At 35.6% G+C, this 25702-nt stretch overlaps 2 protein-coding genes across 2 annotated transcripts in view; one reads left to right on the top strand and one right to left on the bottom strand.

Moving 5' to 3' along the window:
• The window catches only part of Rab2 (RAS oncogene family member Rab2), a 28845-nt gene extending 25508 nt beyond the window's left edge, over nucleotides 1–3337 (top strand). The window contains exon 6 of the mRNA XM_081761491.1: nucleotides 2099–3337. Coding sequence (XP_081617617.1) covers nucleotides 2099–2194 — 96 coding nt within the window. The 3' untranslated portion in view covers nucleotides 2195–3337. The remainder of the gene's footprint in view (nucleotides 1–2098) is intronic.
• An 11176-nt stretch (nucleotides 3338–14513) lies between these two features.
• Nucleotides 14514–25702, bottom strand: part of LOC145687907 (centromere protein L-like) — a 31431-nt gene continuing 20242 nt past the window's right edge. Inside the window, exons 4-5 of the mRNA XM_081761459.1 lie at nucleotides 24616–24775; nucleotides 14514–18117 (exon numbers count right to left, since the gene is read on the bottom strand). Of these exons, the coding sequence (XP_081617585.1) occupies nucleotides 17977–18117; nucleotides 24616–24775 (301 nt within the window). The 3' untranslated portion in view covers nucleotides 14514–17976. The remainder of the gene's footprint in view (nucleotides 18118–24615; nucleotides 24776–25702) is intronic.

Genomic DNA, 25702 nt, shown 5'->3' with positions numbered 1-25702 from the left:
CGCCTTATATATTATGTAAATGAGAAAGTTAGTCTCATTAAAGTATACATCTTCATCGCACATTTCAGATATTATTATTTAATTAGAAATCAAAGAGTCTTTCGTATAGATTAAAATCGCATTTTTTCCCCCAGTATATGTATTCATAACTTAAAATAATAATAATAATAATAAAAAAAAATACAATCCAAAGTAGAGCACGGGAAAATGAACATTGACCAACCTGCCTGCATATTATTAATTCCTTCTCAATGGAAGAAGAAAGATTTTCTGTTGAAAGTGTCAAATAACAAAACACCACCAAGCATTAGGAGTTTCCAGGCTGTTTTTTCTTCGCCAAAGCATTCAAGACATACCGTTCCTCATTGAAGTGACAGAGAGCTGCATTTACTCACTTCCTATTCTGGCCGAAAACTGTCGCTCAGTTCGAATTTGTTGGCAGCACCAGATTTCAGAGAAAATATCTGTTTCACTCAGAGTAAAAGTGGATCTGAAAAGGTAGAGGGCATATGACGTCACGCCGTCTCCCGTGCATATCTTTGCCCATTGTAATTAGATATTTTTTGGAAGTGATGAGACAACGTTCCCCCTTACTTTTACCCTAAGTTTCACTACAATGTAGCTTGCGGAGAAGGCTAATAGATCAATTTTCAGGATCACATAATGAGGGAATTAAGAAATTAAAGAAGTTTACAGTTTCTACAAAGATTTTTTTTTTAAATCTGTCTTTTTCGTATCATAACCTAACCTATTCGTACAAATGTTGGTTCAGGGCAATTTGTAACATGTATGTATCTGTCTATCTATCTATATATCAAGCAAAAAGGGTTTTCATGTAATAAATCTAAACGTAATTAGGTATTATAAACTTCGAGAAATTTGCAGTCTTATAAAAATCCATCAAAATACTTTGATTTAACAATCATTCAATTTTTGCTTACTATAATAGTGAGGACAGTTTAATTTGAAATAGTGATATATATATTTAGAGCCTATGTTTAAAACACTTCTCCAAGCCATAGATTGAAACATAAATCTACGTTTCTAATAAGTTTTCTCGGGCTATCAGCCAGGTGAAAATATTGATAATTTAAAAATAATCTACTTTGTTTTCAAATGAGAATTCAACAAAATATTGATAGTACTAGTATTGTGGATAGCAGTTTGTGTAATTAACAGACTTTCTGTCTGTTACTGCATACTGTTCTATAGAATTTCTTTTGGTATTTTAGGTAGTTTCTCAGGCTCCACTTTGAAGCAAAATAACAATTAACATACCAGTATCCACCAAATTGGAAACAAGTTAAATAGGAAACAAGGAAACAATAAGTGTGAATAAAAGTTAGCAGCTTTTGCAACTATGTTAATCATAGCTACATGAAATAATTTGAATTTAAGCTTTGAAAATAACATGAATTATGTTCAATAATTCTGTTTTAACACTGGATCTGGTAGTGATCCAAATAACACATCCCCTGGTTAAACCAAACATATCACTTCGAAATATCATGGCCTATTAATCATGCCGATAGGGAGGAGTTCAAAGTAATCCTAGCCGATAGTTGTCAATAAAGTGAAGTCGTAGGTTTTATTGCTGTAATCCAATTGTAAGAGACTCCGTGATGGAAGAAGTATTGCCCTGTTATTGTGCGTTACATTTTACCAGGTTTAAAAAGAAACCGACTACACCTTCATCCTGTTGACAAATTCCGGCGCTGCGTGAGTTTGAACCCTACTATACAACATGAAAGCTAGCATTTCTAGGATATGTTCAACTTAAAGGATACTTGTATCTGAGTAAAAACCATGTTTATTGAGAGGATTTGTAGGGGATATAATTATAAGTCATGGTGAAGTCGAAAGATTTACTGCATTCGAAATATACTAACGCTCCACTCCAATGTATTTTATATATACAATATAATATTGATAAAACATTTAAAGTTTTGCGTTATTTACTGTCAAAGATGAAATAATATGTTCAGTGGTCTTTTGTAATGCTTAAGATTTGGTAGTTACAATAGAATGGAAAAGAATAATAATGATAAAAGCTGGATTTTCAATGACTTTTAATGTTGTTGTCTTTCCTTTCCTTTAGGCAAATGGCATCAAGATTGGTCCTCAGCACTCACCGACTAATCCCAGTTTGCCTTCTGGAAGTCAAGGATCTAGTCAGGGTGGAGGTTGCTGCTAAGAGCAGTATTTGTACTTCCGCTGAATTTGTTTTCATATGTCTTGTCTCATTCGAATTGAGCGCATCATCCGGTGGTGGCGATGCACTTTCTTTGTTGGACAGACGTGGTGGCCGTAACTTTTTTTTTTCTTTCTGTTTCGATAAAATGGCCACATTCATGCTCTTTAACTGCAACCCAGGAGAGCCGTTTGCAGTTTCTTGGAATTTTTTTTTTGAGGGAAGACACTTCGAAGCAGAATCTTGAAAATAAAAGCCTGCGTGTCTATATTGTGAACATTGAACCAAAGAAAGGGTAAAAAATGCTGTATTCTCAACAATTCCATAGTCTTGTGAATTTTTGGCGTAAGTATAAGAGGAATTTGATAACAGACTGCTCATTGGTATAAATATTTTTGTCACTGTATAATAGTCAGTCTAATATTTTATTTGTACATATATGATCATAGAAGGAAAATCTGAAATTTAAATTAAAATTGTTAATTTGGTTCGGTTGTAGATATTATTTTTTGATTGTATAAATATATATATATCTATGAAAATATTAAGGATGAATGTAAGGAATATATATATATATTTATATAGAACATACATAATTATATGCACGCCACACTTAGCAGTTACTTCTTTCCGTATGAGTACTATAATTAGATATACCTGTAGCGATACTGTTTGAGAGAGCTTTTAACGCTTGTCTTGCACATGTCATGTAAATGTGTCTTTAATTTTCTGGTGTTAGTGTAATAAAAATGGGTGTTACGAAAAATTAAAACAGTCCAAAATTATATATATAAGAAAAAAATTACAAAATACAGTGCAATGGATGGAATTATGTGTTGAAGATTGCTATTTCTGTGCTATTGGAATTTAGAAGAAAAATTCGAATCTTTCAAAACTTACACAGGCCGAAATCGAAGATCTGAAAAAAAGAACTATTGTTTTCTGTGATGGTCAAAATAAAATTCTTGATTCTAAAAAACAAGTAACTAATCATTAATTTTTTTTTTAACACTGGCTCTATGGATTATGTTGTGATTTCTATTTTTAGAAGATTTTCATGATTGTACAGAAAAGATAAATTAAAAAAGAAGGTAGTGTGTAGATAGTTGTTTATTTAGGTGATCTTACTACTGATTTATATATATATAAAGAAAAAATCGCAAATGAAATATGGAAGCAAATTTATGGCGAATGAATTTTAAGACATTTCATGGTCAATTGTGCTTCTAATGTCACTATATTTGTTCTTTCTGCTATTTCGTGAAATTAATTAGTTCTGTAAAATCTTGATAATGCCATGAAATTAGAATGTACTAATTACTATTTTTCAAGAAATGACAAGTCGATAAGTATGAGATATTCTGTAACCCACTCTGAAAATATAATTTATAAAAATTATGGATGAGATGTATAAAAGTGATCAGTAAGTTTCTGTGATGTGGATGTGTTTTAGTGGTCTTACGTATGCTTAAGTGTGTTACAGTATATATATATATATACACATATATATATATACATACACTATATATATATAAAGATATACATAATTATATACATCTTCACATATATTGTAAAATATACAGCACAATAAAATGTTTGTCATATTGATTGAGATTGACCTATAACCTCAGAGTAAAATTCGCTGTTGTGTAAAATTATAAATTGTTTTTTAGAGCGAATAATTGATATGTGAAGAAATTAGTGATAAGATAAACACTAGAATTTTTTTCCTTACAATATTTTACATCGAACTCCAGACTTGTTTATACATCTAAGTAGTTTATCTGCTTTCCGTGCTACCGTACCTGCTTTACATTATACGTAACACAGTTGATATACACTGGGTACTCGTCAGAAGGAAACGCATATTTGAAAAACTCTATTATATGCAGCTGTGCAAAATACAAAGTTTGTTTTTGATCTGTGGTAACGAACGTTGCTCATCTGTGCCAGCACACCAAACGGGAAGAGAACGAAGCTGCTAGCCGTGTGGGTACCTTAAACCGTTAACCGAAACGTATGATAATTATCATAAAAGAGTGCCACCAAAACTAAATGCATATTGGGAAGGTTACGTAACAGTGTTTTCAGACGTAAACTATGAGCGATTCACTCGATTCATTGTGTCCAAAAATTGTATCTCTTGGATGGTTTGAGAGAGAGAGGTGAGGCGCATCGTGGGATGAAGATTCCTGTGGGACAGAAACAGGCGGACCCCGGCCTATCTCGAAACGCACACGAGCTACAATTTGGGAAGTCTGGGAAGTCAGGGCTCTTGTCACCGGCGGGAATTCAGCCCTACAGAGTATTACGAACCGGGTACAAGCATCACTGAAAACACACCGTAATTCACCTCGATTTGGATTTGGAAAAGATTCACAGCAGGTGTGTCCAGAAGCACATTAGGAACATCGCACCATCTGCCGAAAACTGAGGCCATCTTTCGGGTGAGAAGTGGAAGTTCATCGTTAGTAATGGACGAGACATGTTTATCTTGACTATCACAAGCCACTTGCAGTTTGTTACCGAAGAAAAGGTACGAGCAACTTCATATCCCACTCAACCATACGGCATACACTGGCACGCATGCAGTTCCACAGCAAACTACACACTCGCCACTACCTACTTGGTCGCGCTCGGGCACAGGAAGACGCTAATTGGTTCATGGATGAATGAAAAAAGGTTTGATAAATCACAGTTTGTTCTGCTCCTCTCAGAGGGCATGCGCATATGTGGCGCCAACAGCACGAAGCTATGGATCCCTCGTGCATGGTGCGTAGAGATGGGTGAGGGGAAAAAACCAATGGAAGGAAAAATATTTTTTGGTTTTAAACTCATGTTTTTTCCCAAATCGTATTTTCCCAACCAAAAATGGGGTTTTATTAATAAAACAAAATACATTATGTTTAGTTTATGTTTATTGATTTTAATTTTCAGAATCTGTATCAGTGTAACCTACGTCAATTTTACGCACTTATTTGAATCTGGTGACACTGGAAACGTTATTCACTTATGCAAGAGGTGAAAGTTTGTCTGGCTGTGTAGTCAAGTGGCGTTAAAGCGATATTTGGAAAGCGTACACAGAGAAAGGAAATAAATCGGTGTAATATAAATTATGCCAAAAGACCTACAGGTGTCAAAAGACCTAAAGAAAAAGCTCCTTCAAATAAGCCGGAAGCGTACATCCCTATTGAATAGGTCTATTCATAACCAAGGGACGGATACAAATAGTAAGTCACCAAATTAATACCAATCTGCAGATTCTAGTACCTTGTTAACGTGTAGTTCAGAGTGGAACTGCATCACCACAGTTAATTGAATTAGAACAAAGAATCAACTCGCAAGAACATTTACAATCTCCAACCATAACTTATGTAAATGGGAAGCCAAATGTGCGAAGTCAAAGCAGCATGAGATTCGTTTTTATGGGCCTTTGGCATGGGAGATCGGGTTCGATTCCCGGCGGGAGCTCATGTGGTTCGGATTCCACGTTAATCAGTAGGTCCACGTCTCATATAGCGTCGCTGCTGAACGGGACGTTAAACTCAAAATCAACTCAACTCGTTCTTCCATGAATAGCATGGCTGAAAGAGAAACGGTAAGTGCATATTTTGCCCGTACGAACAAGTTTCCGGAATCAAAGTTTAAAGGAGGGTAAAGAAAACTTGTCCAACTTATTTATTACTAACTTCAGGTTAGATAACGTTCTGTTGCTTTGCTTAAGAATGATAAAACATAGTTGCACATGATATGTGAAATGTGATTTAGTGATATTGTTTCCCTCGTATAAGAAAAATATAGAATTCTTACCTTTTTATACGTGTGGTAGACAAGTTTTCTTGATTTTTCAAAAAGTTTACATAATTGGCCCAACAGTAGCTAACTAAAACAAGCTAATTCCCATAATAGGAAGTCCAGGTGAGGTTTATTTTAAAAAATATAATGTATCTGTATTAACAAAGTATTTAGGTTGTTTTGCTAGTTCTTTCTAAAATCAACGTACTTTTAATTGACCTAGAGAGTAGCTATGGGCAGGTGTGGGCCAGCTAACCACTACCTTCCCAATCTAACGTGAAATTAGTGATATTTGTGGTCGAAGGTCCATAGTTAGTCCTTATAATCATTATTTATTAATCATTAAGCAACTTCGTAATAATTGACTTCGTCAATCAATACGCAGTTACAAACCTTACAAGCAACAGGGTATCTATCGGTCACGAAATCAGAAAATGATCATGAAAGTCAAGAAATTTAGGTTTTGGGTCACGATTTTATTAACTCTGAAGTAGAGGCTGAAAAATTCTGTTCTATCAAACGTCAAAATTCACCGCCAAAAATGTCTATGGTCGGCTTTAGACGTTACTAAATCGCAAGCAAAGCACGCTTCTATCGCATGTATTAAAATTCGGTCCAATTCGCTCTTGAGATTAGTTGATTTGTGCAAATTTGCTGTCGGTTAGTTAAACAGACTATATAGAATGAATATACTGAAAGTGATTTGAAAGGACTTCAAGTTTTTATTGCTCCAGGGAACAGCCTTTGAAAGTAGAGATAAGTGCTAAAGTATATAAGTATTGTTATTAGTTTTTGAATGTTACGAAATCTTACGGTTTGGTAAAGAAAAGGTCACGAAATTCCATTCTGGAATTTTAGTAAACACCCTGAATATACTATGATGAGCATACTTGCTATTCTCTTATTTCACACAAAAATAATTTGGCTTAGGTTAATTGTTTTCGGTGATACTTTGTTTGACACGTGGCACGTCCATAGGATTTTTCTCTCTTGTATCGTATTTAGATTGTTTTTAGAAGCGTTGTAAGTGACAAGCCCTGAGAAATATTTCTTGATTTTCATAAAAATAGTAAAATTTATGAGAACTGTATTATTATATTCCTCCTGTCACCACGGCATGGCGCGTCCTCAGGTTGCAGATCGAGGAGAAGGCCTCTAGATATAGAGGTTAGCTGCAAATCTACTGAATAAGTAGTCGCGAACAGACGACAAGGAGTGGTCCTCCAGCTTGGGGGTTTGGGTGAGGCTAACAAGCTCATTCTGTAAAAAAGGCACTTCAGAAACATTCACAGAAGCCTGTACGAAACATGAAATACTGTCGGGTTATTTAAAAATAAATAAATAAAAAAAACGGGTTTAAACCCAGGAAAAAATATTTTCCCGGTTTTTTGCCCATCACTAATGGTGCGTACTGTACAGGCAGATAGGGACGGCTGTATGGTTTGAGGATGCTTCTGTGGCAGGACTGGGGCCGCTGATGTGTATGGACTACCGTGAGACATCCGTTGGGTATTTACAAATGTTAGATAATCACATACACCTTACAATGCAAAACTTCTACCCACACGAAGACAGCATTTCCAAGATGAAAATGCATGGTGTCACTAAGCCAGGATTCGACTTGCTTGGCTTAAGGAACATTCCATTGAGCTGCAGCGTATGAATTGGTCCCCTAAGTCACAGGATCTTAATCCTATAGAACATTTATGGGATGTTGCGGAACGAGCTCTTCGCACCATGGGATGCTATCGCTCATTCTGGGATGCTGTCAGGAATATATTGTGTCAGATCCTCGTGGAAACACTAACTACAGAATCCATCTGAGCATAAGGTGGACTAACAAAGTATTATGTATGTGGTCGCAATTCAGTGAGGACTCAGTGTATAATACTTATAATTCCGAATGCAGTAGGTCATTCATCATTCCGTGTTATTACTTCAAAATCTAAAGATAATTCGTGTAGGTTTAAAGCGCTTTTGTTGGTATAAACAAAACACGATGGGTAAGTGCAAGGCTATTTTTGTAATAAATTCAGTCCGCGTGAAATTTTCATCACACATGAATGTGATATTCGTTATCAAAAAGCTCCCTTTGTACAGATGGCCAGAAGGTCCCTTTGCACCTGCACTTTGTCCCTACATTAAAAACACGTTATTTGTCGAAAACCTCCGTTTGTACACCTCCATTATCTCTATGCACAGTTTGATATGCTACTCATCCGCTATAGCACCTGCAGCGTCACAAGCTGGAAGACTTCAAGCACACACAACCGCAGAGTTACGTTGTCCACATAACGCTTGTTCCTGACTTGTGGTTTGATGATACCCTTCTGGGCATTGTCTGGTGTAAGGTACAAAGTTTGAGGTGGCCAAGGATAAGGGGCTGGTAAATTTGGGCACTCGCGGTCTATCTACCGACCAGGGAACAGGGCGCTCAGGCATTCATGAACAGCAAGTACGAAATAGTAATCATGATACATCCAGCTCCATCGTGTTGGTAAATAACCATGTTGATGCCCAGATTCTTCAGCTGTAAAGATACCAATTATTCAACATCTATCTCTAGATAAGTAACCTTGGTCATGGAACCCTTAAAGAAATACAGACAAAAGATGTGTTGTCAGTGGCGTATTTACGGTTTTGTTTCGGGGAAGGGGGGGGGGGGTTGCCTGAAAATTTGAAAATTCTGCAAGATATTTCATATACTTTACTATAGTATGATTTCGGCGGGGAGGCTTAAGCCCGGAAGCCCCCCTAAATACGCCATTGTGTGTTGTCCAGTCATTCCTGCCCAAAGCATGATGAGGGTAAAGTTGTTCTCAATTTCTTAATAAAAAATGTGGGTTTTTCTTTGCTTATATGAAAAGGTTCCTCCGCGAACTCCAATAAATAGCATTCGTCAGAGAAAAGAACGCTCTTCCGAGCAGGAATGGCGGGAAGGCCTCGCAACAAGTTTCTGGATGCTTCCTGCCGGCAGTTTAAAATGATCATAGGTTAGTTCATTGATAGCTATTGGTCGGAATGCTACAGGCCTAAGCCCATTTTCATGTCTAGTTGCATTGTGCTTACAATTGCAATTTCAGCAGAACGCTTTCTATTGACTAGTAGGTAGAACACGTCATTGACGTACTAACTTCTGCACGTTTTCTTTCGGGTTGATGAATGACCAGAACAAGGAACATCCATCCAGGTTTCTTCAAGATTATCAAAGCCTGACGACTTGGTTGCAGCTTATCAAACCGTCCACGACACCTATCCATCATATGCGGCATATTTTCGTTAGTGTGTTTCTGTTCATGGACCCACACACTTGCCACTAAGCGCTCCTCCAAAGTGAAGTCACTGGTATCTGCCATTGTTGTTCACCAAACATGGAAAGGCAAGATAATAAACAGGTCAACGCACAGACTTTATTCTCCTTCCCCTGCGTGCAGTTGTGGCAATTCACGTGAGGAGCACTTGCCATATTAACCAAAATCTGAGGTTAGAATCTTATTGTTACACGCATTTAGTTCGGATGAAAGGGGTCTTTCTGGTCACTCTGTACACTTAACTACAAAAGTATCTCCTCCCCTACTGTTGTAACTCTGTTAGGCCGGGCTCACGCCAAGTAAGCTTTGTGGTTCTGTTTCCTCCTGTTACCTCCTCGGGGTTCTCCTGTTTCCTCCAACTTTATTCATTCCACCATTTCATTCATTTCTTATCACCGTCTCCTTTAACCTCGTCGGCATAACCGTGCGACGTAAAACTTAAAAGATTTCATTTCATTTTCTATTAGGTCAGTTCCAATATTTTTGCTGGTATCACAAACACTTGGACAGCTGCAACCTGGTTGACACGTACACCTAGCATGTCAACCAGGAGACAACAGTTGGTAAGCCTGTGAATAACTGAAACAGCCTTTTGCTGTGCAGTTGGCACACAAAGGAATTTCTCCATTTTAGATTCTTTTTTCAGATTTATCTCTATCGTTTGGGGCGTATTCTCGAATGGATGTTGTATGTCAATGATATTATATGTCGTTGTGTATATCGTGTATTATTTTACTACATACTGCATGTGAGGTGAAAGAGAAAAACACTGATAATACGTGAGTTGGAAAATGGTTCAAATTAACTGAAAATATCAATTCTGGAACAATTGAAGGAAATAAGTTTGTAAATCTTCGTCTTTATTCATGGGCCTACTCCAATTCCCCGTCATTCAAACATCTCTTCCTTTCTTCACAGGAGATTATCTTGTTTGTGACGCTGAGTATGGATTTAAATTGAAAATGAAGCATGTTCAAAAATTCGGACCGTCGGGAATTCAAGCCCGGGCCGTCACATAGAAATCCAAAATCGTTAAGCACTTACCTGATGTTTCGCTAAAACTGTTAGCTAGTTTTATAAAGGTAACCAGAAAGTTCTGTCGCTTTTTGTGGAGGTCTGTGTTCAATTGGCCCTGACACCGTGAGTTGAATTCGAATGGAGATAAGGTGAAGGTCAGTTGTTAGTGTGGGTATATCCAACATACTACCTGGTTGGACAGTTCAGTTACACCGTGAACTTGCGTAAGGACCGAAAATGAAATGAAATGAAATCTTTGAGTTTTACGTCCCACGGTTATCCCGGTTAGGCTAAAGGAGACGGTGATGATGAGTAATGAATGAAATGGTGGAATGAAGAAAGTGGGAGGAAACGGGAGAACCCCGAGAAAACCCACGCACACGGTGTTTGTCCACCACAAAGTTCACTTGGCGGTGCGTAAGGACCGAGTGAACATTATACCACAGAGCATCTAAGGGCGTGTATGCTGTACGAATTTAAACTGGGATCAAACGAAGCTGCAGCGGGGTTGAAGATATACCAGGCCTTTGATGAGAATGTCGTGACTACGCGGACAGTGCAGTGGTGGTTTAATAAGTTTAAGGAAACACTCGAAGACGCACCACGTGCCGGAAGACAACACATGTACAAAATGAAGATCAGGCAGCAATTGAGGCGAACAGTGGCTAGACATATGATTAAATGAGTGTGTTAAAACTGTACAATTTTATATACATACAACAGCTGTTCATCTCGAGTGTGGAATATAAAATTGTACAGTTATCCTATATCTCATAGTGTCTGATGAAGCCAAAGAGTTTTGCTCAGCAAATAATTAATGTGTATTTAATGCAATAATAAGTAGTATTTCACAGAACAAAATTGGTTTAAAGAATGTTGTTGTTATTTGTGAATTTAAAGTCATTGAATTTAAAACTTAGAATTACAATTTCGTTTACCAAGACTCTTTCATTCTAACAAAATATTAATGACTTAAATATGTAGTAAAATATTCTGCAGTGCTCGGAAATACAGTCATTTTACTTTGTGGAAGGAAGGAAGGACAAAACTAGCCACAAATCATGTTAGTTGTCTTTGCCGTGCTTTCAAAATTTCAACCTCTCCTGACAGTAAAAGTAATTTAAATTGTAATGTTAAAACTGCCAAAACGTCAATTTTTACTTTTAACTTAATTTTGAAGTGTTCTTCACGCCAAAATAAGGGTTCAGTTTACGATAATACTCAAGATTTAATAGTCAGCAAAGAGATTAAAAACGTTAAATCAAGGTATTTTTTGTACCTTGTGTTAAATCAAAGTGTGGAAATGTAAACATATACAAGACTATGAATAAAATCCACCTATTTTTAATAATCATCGGATTTACTATTTGAATATTTTTGAAACTGTTTATCCCAATTAAACAAATTGAATATTGAGAATGCTATAACATTAAAATGATATAAATTTAAATAATTTAGAAGAACTTTTCTAAACATATGTATTTCAATGAGTAACAAAATTGATTATTAGTATCACTACACTCACATATAAGCTAGTCAAATCACAACATGAATAACTAATTGCCGTATTGAGAACTTGGAAAAAAATTGAATAAATACTATTAATATACGAAATTTGCAACTAATTATGTTAATATCATAGAAAAGTAACACTTAGGAAAAATTAAAAATAAGATTCCTATAAATGCCCGAGAATTTAGTGAAGAAAGATAAAACTAATGGAACTAATAGAGGGAGAGAAGGAACATGAAACGAGAAAATAATAATAAATTACGGAAAAGAAATAATAATGAGATTTAATACAAAATGAAATCTTTTAGTTTTACGTCCCACGATTATGCCGCGGCTAGGCTAAAGGAGACAGTGATAATGAGAAATGAAGAAAGTGGGAGAACCCCGAGGAAACATACGCACACGGTGTTTGTCCACTACAAAGTTCACTTGACGTGAGCGGGGATGGAACCAGGGACCCCATGCACCAGAGGTGAACGCTCTAACACTGAGCCACCGCAGCCCTGCTTAATACAAAATGAAAAATAAAATATAACTGTATGAGATATGATTTGAAATAGTGAGGCAGGATATTAGAAGACCGTTAAGATCAGAGGGACGTACGAAATTTTGTACTGTTGTGTATGTTCTGGTAGAGACGGATACTGTGTGTGTGTAAGAGAGACAGAGAGAGAGAGAGAGCGCGCAATGAAGTATCCATTATTACTGACGCGAATAAAATAAAAGTTAGGTGTCAGCCAATACAGAAGGGTGGACAATGAGTTAATTTACGAATATAAAGGATGTAAATGAATTGGAAAGCTCCAACTACCGAAACAGTGCTTGATTGATTGATTTTTGAGTTTTACGTCCCGTTGAGCAGCGACGCTATATGAGACGTGGACCTACTGATTAACGTGGAATCCGAACCACATGAGCTCCCGCCGGGAATCGAACCCGGGTCTCCCGCGCCAAAGGCGCACATGCTAACCGCTTAGCCACGAATGAGCTCCTACCGAAACAGTGAAAAATATATGTTTGAAGTTTGATACGATATTTGAAGGTTAAACTGGTATTGAATATAGGATAAGTTTATACGTTGATTTCTGGCATTTCTTCCCTGGAAAAGAAAAGTGTTTCAAAATGAAATGTGTAACGTCTCTTGGTTACGGCTTTTGGCTCAAGGAGGCCGATGATTGATGAAAGTGAATTACTTTGAAAGAATTGGTGGAATGAGAATGTGGAAGAACAAAAACTCACGGACACAATCTTGTCCACCACAAAACTACATGACTTGAGATCAAATCAGAGACCTTCGCACCAGAGCTAAACGCTCTACGACCGAGCCAACGTGCCTTCTATAGTGTTTCAAGGAATCATTAGAAACTATATTTCTGGACATTCGGCATCTAAGGTCCTGTAACTTAATCACATATGAGGGATGATGTCTATCGGCGATCACACTACTGGGAGAAGTGGAGAAGGAAGGAAGCAGCATGGGACCTTTATGTTAGATACCATCCTGGTATTTGCTTGGTATGAATGAGGGAAAATCTCAGGATGGTTGGGCTGGAAAGGCCTTTTACATCTTTCCGAGCGAGTGTTCTCTACGGAATCTTCAAAGAATCAGTCTTGTAATAGGATATGACAGTTAGGGAACCTTAAGTAAACTATTTTGGGTTTGGTCGGAAAAACATTGTCGGCTACACCGAGGAAGTGAGGATAAAAATCCAGATTAGTCTGAGTTTCATTAGGCAATGAATACTGGGATGGGCGAGAAAGTTCGGAATAAGTTGGAAAGGTATCCTTATTCAGTTTGTGAATGCTGATGGAAGTATGTTGGAAGACAATGAAGGAGTGAATACGGATTTCCGAATGGCTGAAGCACAGGGTGGAGAATCTAATGTGGTGAGGGTGAGAGTTTTTGAAGTGGAGATAATATATACCGTTAGTAGGCATGATATGTATGAGTTTTCTCTCAACATTCAAATAGAGGATAATGACGGGTTAACGTCCAAACCGAGGATAATGACGGTATAGTTAGAGAAAGACCAGGTTAATTTGATTAGAAGTTTCAGTGCTGGTTGGTGGAGATCCATATTAGCAAAAAAGGTCTCTTAATAGAAGCCAAAGCGAATTATTTTTTGCTTCCGGAACATTATAAATATATTTACGTATGAGGGCTACCCACGATAGTTATTTTTGGCTTATATTTAATATGCTTCAATTGACTCATATTCCTTTTGTATTATTTTATATACAAGTTTATCTCTCTTCATTTACTATTTCTTTTCTTCCCTGTACTATTATCGACCAACCTGTCCGGTTAGTTTTATCTTCTTTCAATCTTCATTTCCAAAAGCTCTGCATTCCAATATGGCGCCTAACTGACGTTTCAAAACTACGCTTTTGCTTTCTTCCTATTTGATGAAGTATTTAAAGAAAACGCATAGTGTACCTTTTAGCATTGCGTGATAATAACTTCACTGTCTTCTTTATATAACTTGTACGTATGTACAGACGAATGTCAGAAAAGTGTTTTTCTTTTGAAAATGTGAATTGCTAATGCATCAAGTACATTATGTATCTACAAATATATTGAGTTCTCTTAAACTGTACTAGAGGTATATATTTTTGCTACCTGTTAATAAATCACAACAGACTATGTCTGTGCCAACACAACAGGCTATACATTTATTGATACACGCTTGTACTATTATTTCAGAATTTTATTTTCTAGACGTCAATTTTAACACACACGTATCAAAATATGTTTATGCTTTTAACACTTTACATATAAACGAAAGTTTACTTTCCCTATTTAAAAGAAAATATTACAAAGGTAAACCGCAGCTTTATATAAGAATCACAAATAAAAAGATCACACAATTAGTTACAAAAATATGGAAATAAAGTAGCAAAAGTAAATCCTGATTAACACATACGGATAATGAGAGAAAAATTATATTTCAGTTTACATATAAATGCATTAACAACTTAATATTTTCAAACATGAACATTTTCTTCGATAGTTTAATCGAACTGAACATTTTCTTCATTGTTTGATAAAATGTCTTCTTTATCACCGGGTATGATTTTCTCTGTAGTAAATTACCATCATATACACTATGTGAACAGAAGTGATTGGACGTTATACAAATGTGCTAGCAACAAATGTGGTCTTTGTGGATTAAAATAATAACCGAAATACCCCAAATAAATTTCATGAAAGGAAATGGATAACAGAGGAACGCTGTTCCGAGTTTGAGAAATGGACTATAATAGGGTGCTTCATTTGTATATGGAGAACTGCAAATTCCCAACAAATTCCTACATTGGCACCTTTATTATAGATATTTTCATATAAATCTGTAATCAGAAGGGATAACTACACTACCACCTATAATAATGCAAGGACCATATTAATTGGACACTGAACTACTGACCTGAATCTGACAGATTTTAGACAGGATTATGCCTGTATGTTTGCCAGTAATCCGGAAAACTTCTACCAGGGTTTACCATGTAGCATCGAGATGATGGCGTTACAGTATACGATTATTTTAACAGGTATGCCAGGTCTACTGTTTATATTGCAAGAATGGTTCCAATTGATCAGGTCTACTCAAAACTCAGTCCTAAATTCCATCCTAGAACTTAGTGGTCTGAATCAGATTTAAGCTTCAGTGTACTGAAGGCAGAATGAAGAATCGTCCTTTTCGTGGTCTTTCAGAGAGTTGTTGAGCATTTATTAAGTTAAGTGGTTACTGCAGTCGCTGCACTCAGCAGATTTAAACTAATAAAAAATTTCTGGTATTCTATTTATGTACGATGTCCAATTACTTTTGTTCATGAAGTACATGTGTCAGTGTAGCTGGATCAGAAATTTAAATAAGAAAGGTACACTCGGGGTATAGTTCTTTGGGAACAGTATTAAGGAACATAATACTAATATTTAAGCTTAAGATATTTAATTTATAGTAGATCTACAACATATCAACATACTCAGCGAATTGCACACATATACACAATTTACATAGAAAATATAATTATTTCTCACAAAATTAAATTATTTATTTAAGTCATCGAATATATTATAACTACATCTATTCACATACATATAATGCAAATAAAAAAGTGTTGATCTCTTAATAGTATATAATTGTTCGATCATTCAAAACCGATGTTTTAATTTATATTATAAGTACCGGTAATTTACAAGTATATTTTAAAATACTGTGTATTTACTTGCTATTCTCTTTTATCTTTTACATGTGTTGAAACAATAAATTAATGTTTTCATTTTATATTTGTATCGAAGATTAGAAAAGGAAGAACAGAGAAATCATATTTTTGCAGTGGGGTTTGACGAGCATATTGCCGGAAATATTCAACTGACGTAATACATGGTTCTGATCATCTCACTAATTACTTTGGAATAATGTTATTATTCATAAACATAAATATACGAATTCGAAAATTAAATATGGTATAGTTGAGTCGAAATAAATATATACTGTAGAAACACAATTTCTTCCCAAAATTACAAATAAAATTATAAGCCTGAACTTACAGAAACTCAATAGTGATCAGAAAAATCATCAAAATTCATTTCTCTTTGCCGCAGTATTATTCACCGATGAAAGTATATCAAATTCACATAAAACTTAGAAAATATGGAGCTTGTCACTTCTTTAGTTACATTTCTTTAAATAAGAGAAAGCGTAGTTTATATGAACAGACCATTTGCTCGTATAACTATTTAACAGTGTAGATTAAAAAAGAAGAAAAATCAAAGCACTGAATGTGAAAGTAGGAAAGTAGCCGAAGCACAGAAAGAACAGAGAGGTAATACCAAAACAAGGAGGCCACGACAAATCCCTATAAATATTAGTACGACATAATAAATGTTTATTTAAAATTTTTACTCCTGAGGTTAACTACGGCTACGACCTAGTTTGTCCCTTCCAAAGTTCATGATTTTCTTTTTTTTAAAAAAAGTTTTAGAACTACCTTTAGCCAGGCGTAAATCTATATTCTCGTTTCTATTCACTTATTCCTTTTCTTCCCCGAAAATACAATTAAAGTTTTTAGCAAGTTACTTCACACAATTTTATTTCATTGTCCATAGCTATGATTTATCTTTCTTAAACATCAATTTCTGCATTAATTTTGTTCAGAAACGAAGATTCTTTCATTTTTATTTTTATGCTTGTATCTCTACACCAATTTTAACGAACTCCAAATATACGAAAAAGTATTGAACTTCGAAAGAAAGTTAAGTTTATTCCAGCGAACTAATATAAACTTTTCTTTTATTATTATTATTATTATTATTATTATTACCCCCAAAATAACGATTAATTGCTTATCAATAAAACAACTTGGAAAGCAAAGGGGTTAAGACAAAATAATACCTAGTTTCCAACAAAAAGCATTTATTACCTGATATATACACACATATATTCGTTAAAAAGAGTTTGGTTTTAGGTGCAATCAAAGTTTCAGATAGATGCTACTAATTCGATTTGTTTTCCTTTCCAGTGTATTGTGTTTCGATTGGGGCAGTCGAATCTCTCTGTTGCTACAGTTCGTAATTCGGCATCATTAACTGAAATATTTCTTCAGCAAGTTTCGATTTTTGGTAAGCTGCGAATAATACTTAGATATGCACAAAAAATACATATCTAAAAACATATTTGGAATGGTATAAGTTGCAATCTTTAGCTTAGCATACAGACTTTATGTTAGCTTCTTGAAACTACATGCGGGAAAACAGTCAAAAACGTCGGAAAAATAGAGTCAAAAACATAGCCAAAAGAAAAATTAAGAAACTTGTTCCAAGACTTTTATACTCAGTCTAGACAACTTCATTCTTGCAAGTAAGTAAATGTTATCAAAATTAGATCTTTTCTTCAAAGCCCTGCACTCATCCCTGCTTTATATCCGTTATTTGTGTCCAAACACAGCAGTTATGAGACATAAATATTTTTGTAAGGCAAAATGTTAACTCTCTTGTTAACACGGCTGTATGTAAATCTTACTTATAGGTATTTGCTTACTCCTTAAAACCATATTTGTCCAGAATATTATTTCCGGACAGTGAAGTTTTATCAACAATAATAACTACAACTTTCTTTTAAGTATTAGTAAGTTATACCATTCATTTCTTCAACGACTGTCATTAAACGATGTTTGATCTCCATCTACACTTAACGTTGGAGTAGGTGTGTCGAGAAGGTAACTCAGTTCGTGAAAAAATGGAAGGACTCGCTTCGCTGCTTCAAGAGTGTAGAGTTTTAATGTGTATACCTAAAAGGAAATGTAAGGATTCATAAGCAACACTGAATCTGTAAAAAAATGAACAAAAAATAAAAAATAAATAAATACCTTTATTCTACTACACACAGATGTAACTATATATATTACAAAAAATATTCACGTGTACTGAAATTCGGCTGCTAATTTTTGAGTTCTATTAATACGGTAAACGTTTAGAATTGTTAACTCAAATAGATTAAGTTTCTATATTCTTTACACAGTCTTCGCATTTCCGCTCCTGACCGAAAATCAATAAACAGAAAGGATTCTTACACATCAAAATAACGGAAACAAGTTACAACGATACTTGTATTTTAACATCTTTATTTGTATTTATGGGCAAAATGTATTTTTAAATTATGCACAAGCTGTTCAAGAAAGGAAGAAGAAGAATATGAAAAGAGAAATAGATGTAATTTCTTTTTCTGTTGTTATGCGAATATATTTTGTTAGAATAGTGATTCGACGATGTGAGTTAGTTGTCATAGTAACGGAATATAAATAATGTTACATGTACGATTTTTAAAGAGTGTATTTGTTTAACTTGTTACGTAGTACAATAAAAAGGTAATATCTTGATGCAGTGTGTAAAAAAATGGATTTTGATATATCAGTAGCCTTTAGTTATATAAATATACGAACTGTGGTCGTTATAAAGTGTAGTTGGCAACTGAAGATGGGCCTCCATTACCTGGCTATTGTTTGTGATACATTAGGTGATTGTTCATGGAATATCAGACGGGGTAGAACGAAGACGTGTGTTGAAATGGACAGACAATAGTGATTGAAATTGTGAGTTACTTGAGTTTCATAGAGACCAAATTGTGGTTGTGCGATTAATTAGCTGAAACGCATCTAAGGTAGTCATGATGTTAGGTGTCGTAAAGAACAGTTTCAAAAGTTAAGACTACCTACAGAACGCATGGAAAAACAACAGTGGTGAAAAGTAATAGTAGAAGAATGAGAAACTTCAGTAGTATATGAAGGGTAAGGGGGAAAAACAAAGAATGTCCATGTGCTTTAACGAATATTTTGTCTTATTTGTTGATGACTATTGGTACTATTTGACTGTATATGCCATGCATGCGTAGATGTAGAAATGTTCAAGGAAAGGGTCAAAAGATTTGACTAACCCTATTCATTTTGTAAGCAGTTTCCGATATTAAAACGTCGTTTTCTCGAAAATACAGTTTTGTAACATTCCTCCTTTCTTTCCCCTTACCCTTCATATGAGATCTTCAAACACTGAAGAGGATTGCCATCAACGATTGTACAGCGACTGCAAATTCAGTAATAAAATGGGACAGCCTATAGCGATGATCAGTTCGACGAAAGTTGTATAACCTGAACATCACGGTCCGGTTGCAGCTTTTAGACCGCTTGTTACCCACTAACGGAACGACGAATACTATTCTAAGTACCATATTTTCTGTTTATTTGAAATGAAATCTTTTCGAGTTTTATGTCCCGCGGTTATGCTTCGTAGGCTAAAGGAGATATGGAGAAATGAAAGAAGTGGGAACAAACAAAAGAACTCTCAGAAAACCACGCACTGTGTTTGTCCATCACAAAGCCAACTTGGGACCAGAGCCACCGCGGTCTCTCTCTTTTTTTTTTTTGGGGGGGGGGGGGTCTATTTTCCAATATTTTATAAATAATAGTTTTCTTCATACCAATATATTAAAATGAAACGCTATTTATCAAGATCATAAATTGATTTCTTTTTGTGACAGTGAAGCGAGTTATTACGTTATACAAGTTATAGTATAAATTATACTTATATTCGTTTATACAAGTGCACACTGCAATAACAACAAAGCAATGTTTAAGATTGATAATCTAGTCACCTATGTTATTTTCCTCAGTTTCTTCATCTACACAACCCTGAAGAGGTTGGTTAATTGCAAGTTTTAGGTAAGCCTCAAAATTTCCTTTGTATAATTATGACTTTAAAGTTAGTTTTATCTAAGGATCTTTTGATAATTACAATTATGCTGAGTATACCAACCACATGTCTAAAGTGTTATGATGATTTTAGATTGCTCTACTCATGACCCGTGTCAGTGGAGTTGCCAGAAATTAATGCTTTCTTATTTTCAGGTGCGGAATGAGAGGAGACTTAAACTTTTTCTCGGAAACGCAAAGAATTGTCGAAAACTGACGGCATTCTTGATTTCAATGTCATGATTTGTCCGTAGCATTACTATTTTTTCTTTCTCATTTCTTCTTTTTCAGGGCTTCGGCTCAAGGTAGTTCTACGCTAAGTGAATGGCAAAAATCCTTTCCAAGTAAGAGTTCGGTGCTCTAGCTGAAGGAACTGAAACAACATCTCTTGATGAGTTGCAACCGCAACTACCCAATTTTACCTGTATAGTCATCCATATTTGCTGTGTTACGAGTTGATCCGACGTCATTTCAACTTATCTCGGCTTAGAATCGATATCGATAAGATAGGCGGTAAAGTAGACGACACCTTTTGCCAATGGAAGAGGAAGAAAGTTTTGAAAAATATCGCCAGAAGTCACCACAAGTTTTTGAAATCGAGTAGGCGCGGTGTTGCCAGCTGGGTTATCTTCTAATTAAAATTAATTTAAAAAAACATGGAAATTTTATATTGTTCATGTATAGATTTAATAACTGTTTTAAGTACGAAAAAGCATACTGATTAGTGGAATTTAGCAACACTTAATTAGAAGAAAAAGTGACGAATCAATCATCTGGTGGTACTGACTAAAATAACTAAATAACAGAAAATGTATTCTTTATGCTTTGTATGCTTTGTCGTGCGATGTTAAACTAAAAAACACTTACTTTGGGGCGGTCGGATTACAACCAATGTCAGCTTATAATCAAATAAATACGATAAACGAAATAGGAAACAAAATGAAATCTAAGTTTTACGTCCCTCGTTTATGACGGCTAGGCTAAAGGAGACGGTGATGATGAGAAATGAATGAAATGGTCGAATAAAGAAAGTGGGAAGAATCGGGAGAACCCTGAGAAAACCCGGGCAGCTGGGATCGAACCCAGGACCCCATGCACCAGCGGTGAACCCTCTAGCACTGAGCCATGGCGGCCCGGTAAACGAAATAGGAACTTCAAATTTACTCTTAACGTCTCTTTAGGCTTATACATCATGTATATATATACAAGAAGTTACAATGTCACATGTACATATCGTGAAGGAGTTTGGTTTGTACTGCATGATATTTTCGCAATTAATATTGAAATCGGAAGTGATAACATTTCTACCACTTTTGGTTTTAGTAGCGATTAGAGTGAAGATGGAATATATTCTTGGGACAATTGCAGAAAAGCGCTTTTCGCTCTATAACGATCAACGTTAAAGCCGGAAAAGGTTGATTTCTACCACTTCCGGCTTGAATATCGCCTTCACCAACGAACTCGATTCCTAACATTGACCCTCTACATTCTGACCGATTTGGTTGTGACCTAGTATCCCGGATGGGTGTAAATACGGGCAGAAATGGTAAATAAAGGAGTTGTGGCAAAACGAACTCCTTACATTCGTTAGAACAGAATGAAAAACCGGAAGTTCTACATGAACGTCTAACGGCGTAGTAGACGAGCTGGCGAAATAAATGTTAAGATACATTTTCATTAAGGTATATGCAATCTTCTTTAATACGAAGGATCAGAAACTAAGGTTACAGGAGTTTCGTCTGTTATAGAGGAATAAGGAGTGTGCGGTAATTTAAATACACGGAGTTGGCTATTCTGCAGAGTTTGTCACCCGTCACCTACGGTACCAGTTGTAGGTAAACACAAATGGCCACTCGTTTGGAAAACTAGTCTCAGAAGTCCACTCAGTTATTCGATTTCTGTGGGGCGAAACATGTAACCGCGGGTGAAGTTCACCGGCAGCTGGTAGAGGTTTATCAAGAGACCTAATGTCACGTCAGCATGTCGTAGAATGGTGTCGAAAGCTTGCGGCTGGTAGAGAAAATGTCACCAACGAGGAATGCACTGGCCAACCCAGCACTGCATCAACAGATTTGAACACAGCTCGCGTGGAGGAGCTGATTCAGATCAACACCAGAATCACGTTACGGCATCTGATGGTAGATTTGTGAATGTCATTGGGATGCGTTCGTCACATTGTGCACGATATCCTGCAGTGCCGAGAGTGAAACACTTCGTGACAACGTGGGTGAACATGCAAGGAGAGGATTTTTACCAGGAGGGAATCTTCAAACCCATTCCGCGATGCGACAAGTGCCTCAACCAATATAGAGATTATGTCGCAAAATAACCTAATGTATGTACCATTTGTAGCTTGTATTGGTTGTATGAAATAATATATACACGTTTCACTGCAGGCTTTGTAACCTTACTTTCAGATCATTCCTAATAATAATAATAATGGCGGCATTTTCACTTTACAAATTCCTGTATTCCTATTCGTAATATGATTTGTGAATCTTCCTTGGTTATTTAACATCTTTATTTCAAGGTAAAATTCCGAATTATCCTGTATGATTATGTAATATACTTTGAAAGAAAAAAAGGATGACGAACTTAAAAAAAACTGACTATAACTTAAAATTATTTGATATCAATGAACACTCATCACGAAAGCTTACATACTATGCAGGGTTTGAAAAAACCCGGGCTTTTTTGAAAAAGCCCAACCCACCTGGGCCCATGTGGGTTTTTCGGGCTTAATTCGGTTTTTTCAGGTTTAACGGTTTTTTTTTCGAAATATTTAAATGTCTTTGGGGTAAAAGTGTAAAAATGTGATCTATATTTCAAGATTGTCATTGTCACAACTTGCAACGATTTTCTATTCACTGCTGTTTTGAAAAATGGCCGACAGAATTTTTAATTGGATCGCCGAGAAAATCTATACAGCAAATTTAGCATATCTCGTGCTTCCACCGTCAAAATTTCAACTTAAAAGACTGAAAATTGCGCTTTGTAGTGTGGATACTCACTATTTTGAAAAAATTGCCGCCATTTTGAAATTTTACGTTGGTATGCCGCCAAAATCTATACAGGAAATTTAGTGTGTCTCGTGCTTGTACTCTGAAAATTTTAACTTTAAAGACCGATAGTTGCACCCTGTAGTGTGTGCAGACAAACGAGTTGAGTTGCTTTAGTGTTTAACGTCCCTTTCAGCAGCGAGGCTATATGGGACGGGACCTACTGATTAACACGTAATCGGAACCGCATGACCTCCCGCCAGGAATCGAACCCGGGTTGCCCACGCCGAAGACGCGTACGCTAACCGCTTAGCCACAAAGAAGCTTGGCAGACAAACGAAAAAATGTAGATCAAGTCATCCAGAAGCCTGACTGACGTTCCCCAAATATGAATACCAAAAGGGGTCTATTAATTTAAAACAAAGATACAATTCATGTTGTATGAAATAAATAAATATTTCAAAACGTCTTATATGAAATAAACATCTTCCAGCGTAAAATAAAGGCTTTACGGTTGAAGTTCACTTCCGATAATTTGTGCGTTCAATTACGGGAATTTGCCGAGTACTTATTGCAAGACGGTTCTTTCCTGAAAATTAATTTAAAACAATTAACAAAGATATAATTCATATTTTATAAAGTAATTGTTTTAAAATGTCTTAAATGAAATTAAATATCTTCCAGCGTAAAACAAATAGTTTTATTGTTGAAGTATTCATTTCCGATGCTTCTGCGTTCAATTGCGGGAATTTCCCGAGCGCTTCTTTCATCAGGCAGATTTTTTCCAAAAATACAGGTTTCTTTACTGAATATCGAAACTTCCACTAGTACGGAAATTTGAATTCAGCATTTGAAATAGTAAGCGTTACAGAGTCTTCGGAACTCCGAGCGTTAAGCTTCTTAAATTTAAGAATTTTTACGCTATTGCTTGTGTTGACTCTACAGAATGCTTATTTGGAGAGTAGCAACAAATGACTGAACTAAACTGTTGTTGTTGGAAAACCAAATTTTACTGAAGAATACTTGTTACCATCAAAGGTAGAAATAATACTAATAGTTATACTAATGTATTTATATATTTACTATTAGTACGGGCACCTATGGCCTTAAACCCGTCAAACGTATGAGTGATAACGTCCCTCGGTGTCGCCGAGTCCACTATTTACGGAAAGTATTTTCTAAAGTACAAAATTGCATATTTTACTTCGAATAGACCATAAGCATAATCCATGTGTTAATTTGTTCTATAACTATCTCAGGCTAAGAATTTTTTTTTTTAATTCATTCAGTGCATTCAGAACCTTATAAAGGTCTTATGTTGAATGATGTTGTATACCTTAACGTGAAAGCACCTGATTCTCCCAAGGAAAGTGTAAAATCTGATAAAAAATCACTTTCAATGTGATCACCTTAGTTGTATACACTAACAAAAAGCTCAAAAACCCAGGTTGGTTTTAAAGTGGATTTTTTCAGGTGGGTCCAACCCGAAAAAACCCACCGGCAAACCCTGATACTATGTGAAGAATACTCGAGTTGACACGCTTACCTTCCCATTGAAAGCAACTACAAATTCAGGCACGTCTATCACAAAAATCGACAATTTACTGATATTTAATCCCATTGTCTTGAACACGTGATCCTCAAATGCTTTATGAAATAGATGAACTTCTTGTAGTTTTACACCGTCAAAATTCTCATCGTGAACACTAAAAAGAAAGTTAAACATACATTATAAAGAATCAAGAGATCAGCACGCCATAAATTAATTATTTAAAATATTTACTAAGTTGATCAAGATTCGCCACTTTTTAAATTTTTATTTTTTAAATAGAAAAACAAGACAGTAGCACACCTATCAAAATACCTTCATTTTTTGAAGCATTATACTTTAAATTCGTGACTCCGTTGCAACTGGCTATAGGAATGACATAATCTCTGCGGTGCTGAAAATAGATTGTTATTTATGAGATAGTACGCAGGGAACATATATTGTATACCATTACCAATTAACGTTTTCCGACAAAAGAATTTTAATTTCTTTCTCCCGATAATTACAATCACAAGTCAGTGATGATTCTCAGGATTTCCAAATGAGGTTTTCTTACGTTCTACTATTTCAAGTAAAACTTAATTGTTAATTACAAATATTATGTATAAATTACCTTCATGGTGTGAAATATTTTGTTAGATTCTCTTGTGCACAAGATAAAATTTGTTAGTTAATATCCAAAAACAACTCAGTATTTGTTTTATACTATTCGTTTATACACGACTTAAATACATTGAACAAAAATATAAGTTTATTTATCTTGACTGTGTATACTCAAAATACTTTTCTGATCAGAGTACATAATTGTTTATTAAAATCAAAATAAGTTATAACAGTTTCAATAACTTCATCAGATATAATCTATACACAAATAGAACGAAGCTTTAAACATTTACACTTAAGAAACTACTTTCGTGAAGTGGATGTGGAAGTGTCTCGAGAAACTGGGTGTGCCATTCTGCGACGTTTTAAAGTGTTCAATGGGGCTGAACTCTAGGGAGTGATTTGGGGATCATGGACGACGCTTAAAGTTTGCACTGTTTCTTGAACCATTCTTGCACAGGAGAGATGATTGGCTAGGTGT

This window comes from Thermobia domestica, chromosome 1 (assembly GCF_964235325.1).
Source record: "Thermobia domestica chromosome 1, izTheDome1.hap1.1, whole genome shotgun sequence".
NCBI lineage: Eukaryota > Metazoa > Arthropoda > Insecta > Zygentoma > Lepismatidae > Thermobia > Thermobia domestica.
This window is presented reverse-complemented; position numbering and strand designations above follow the sequence as displayed.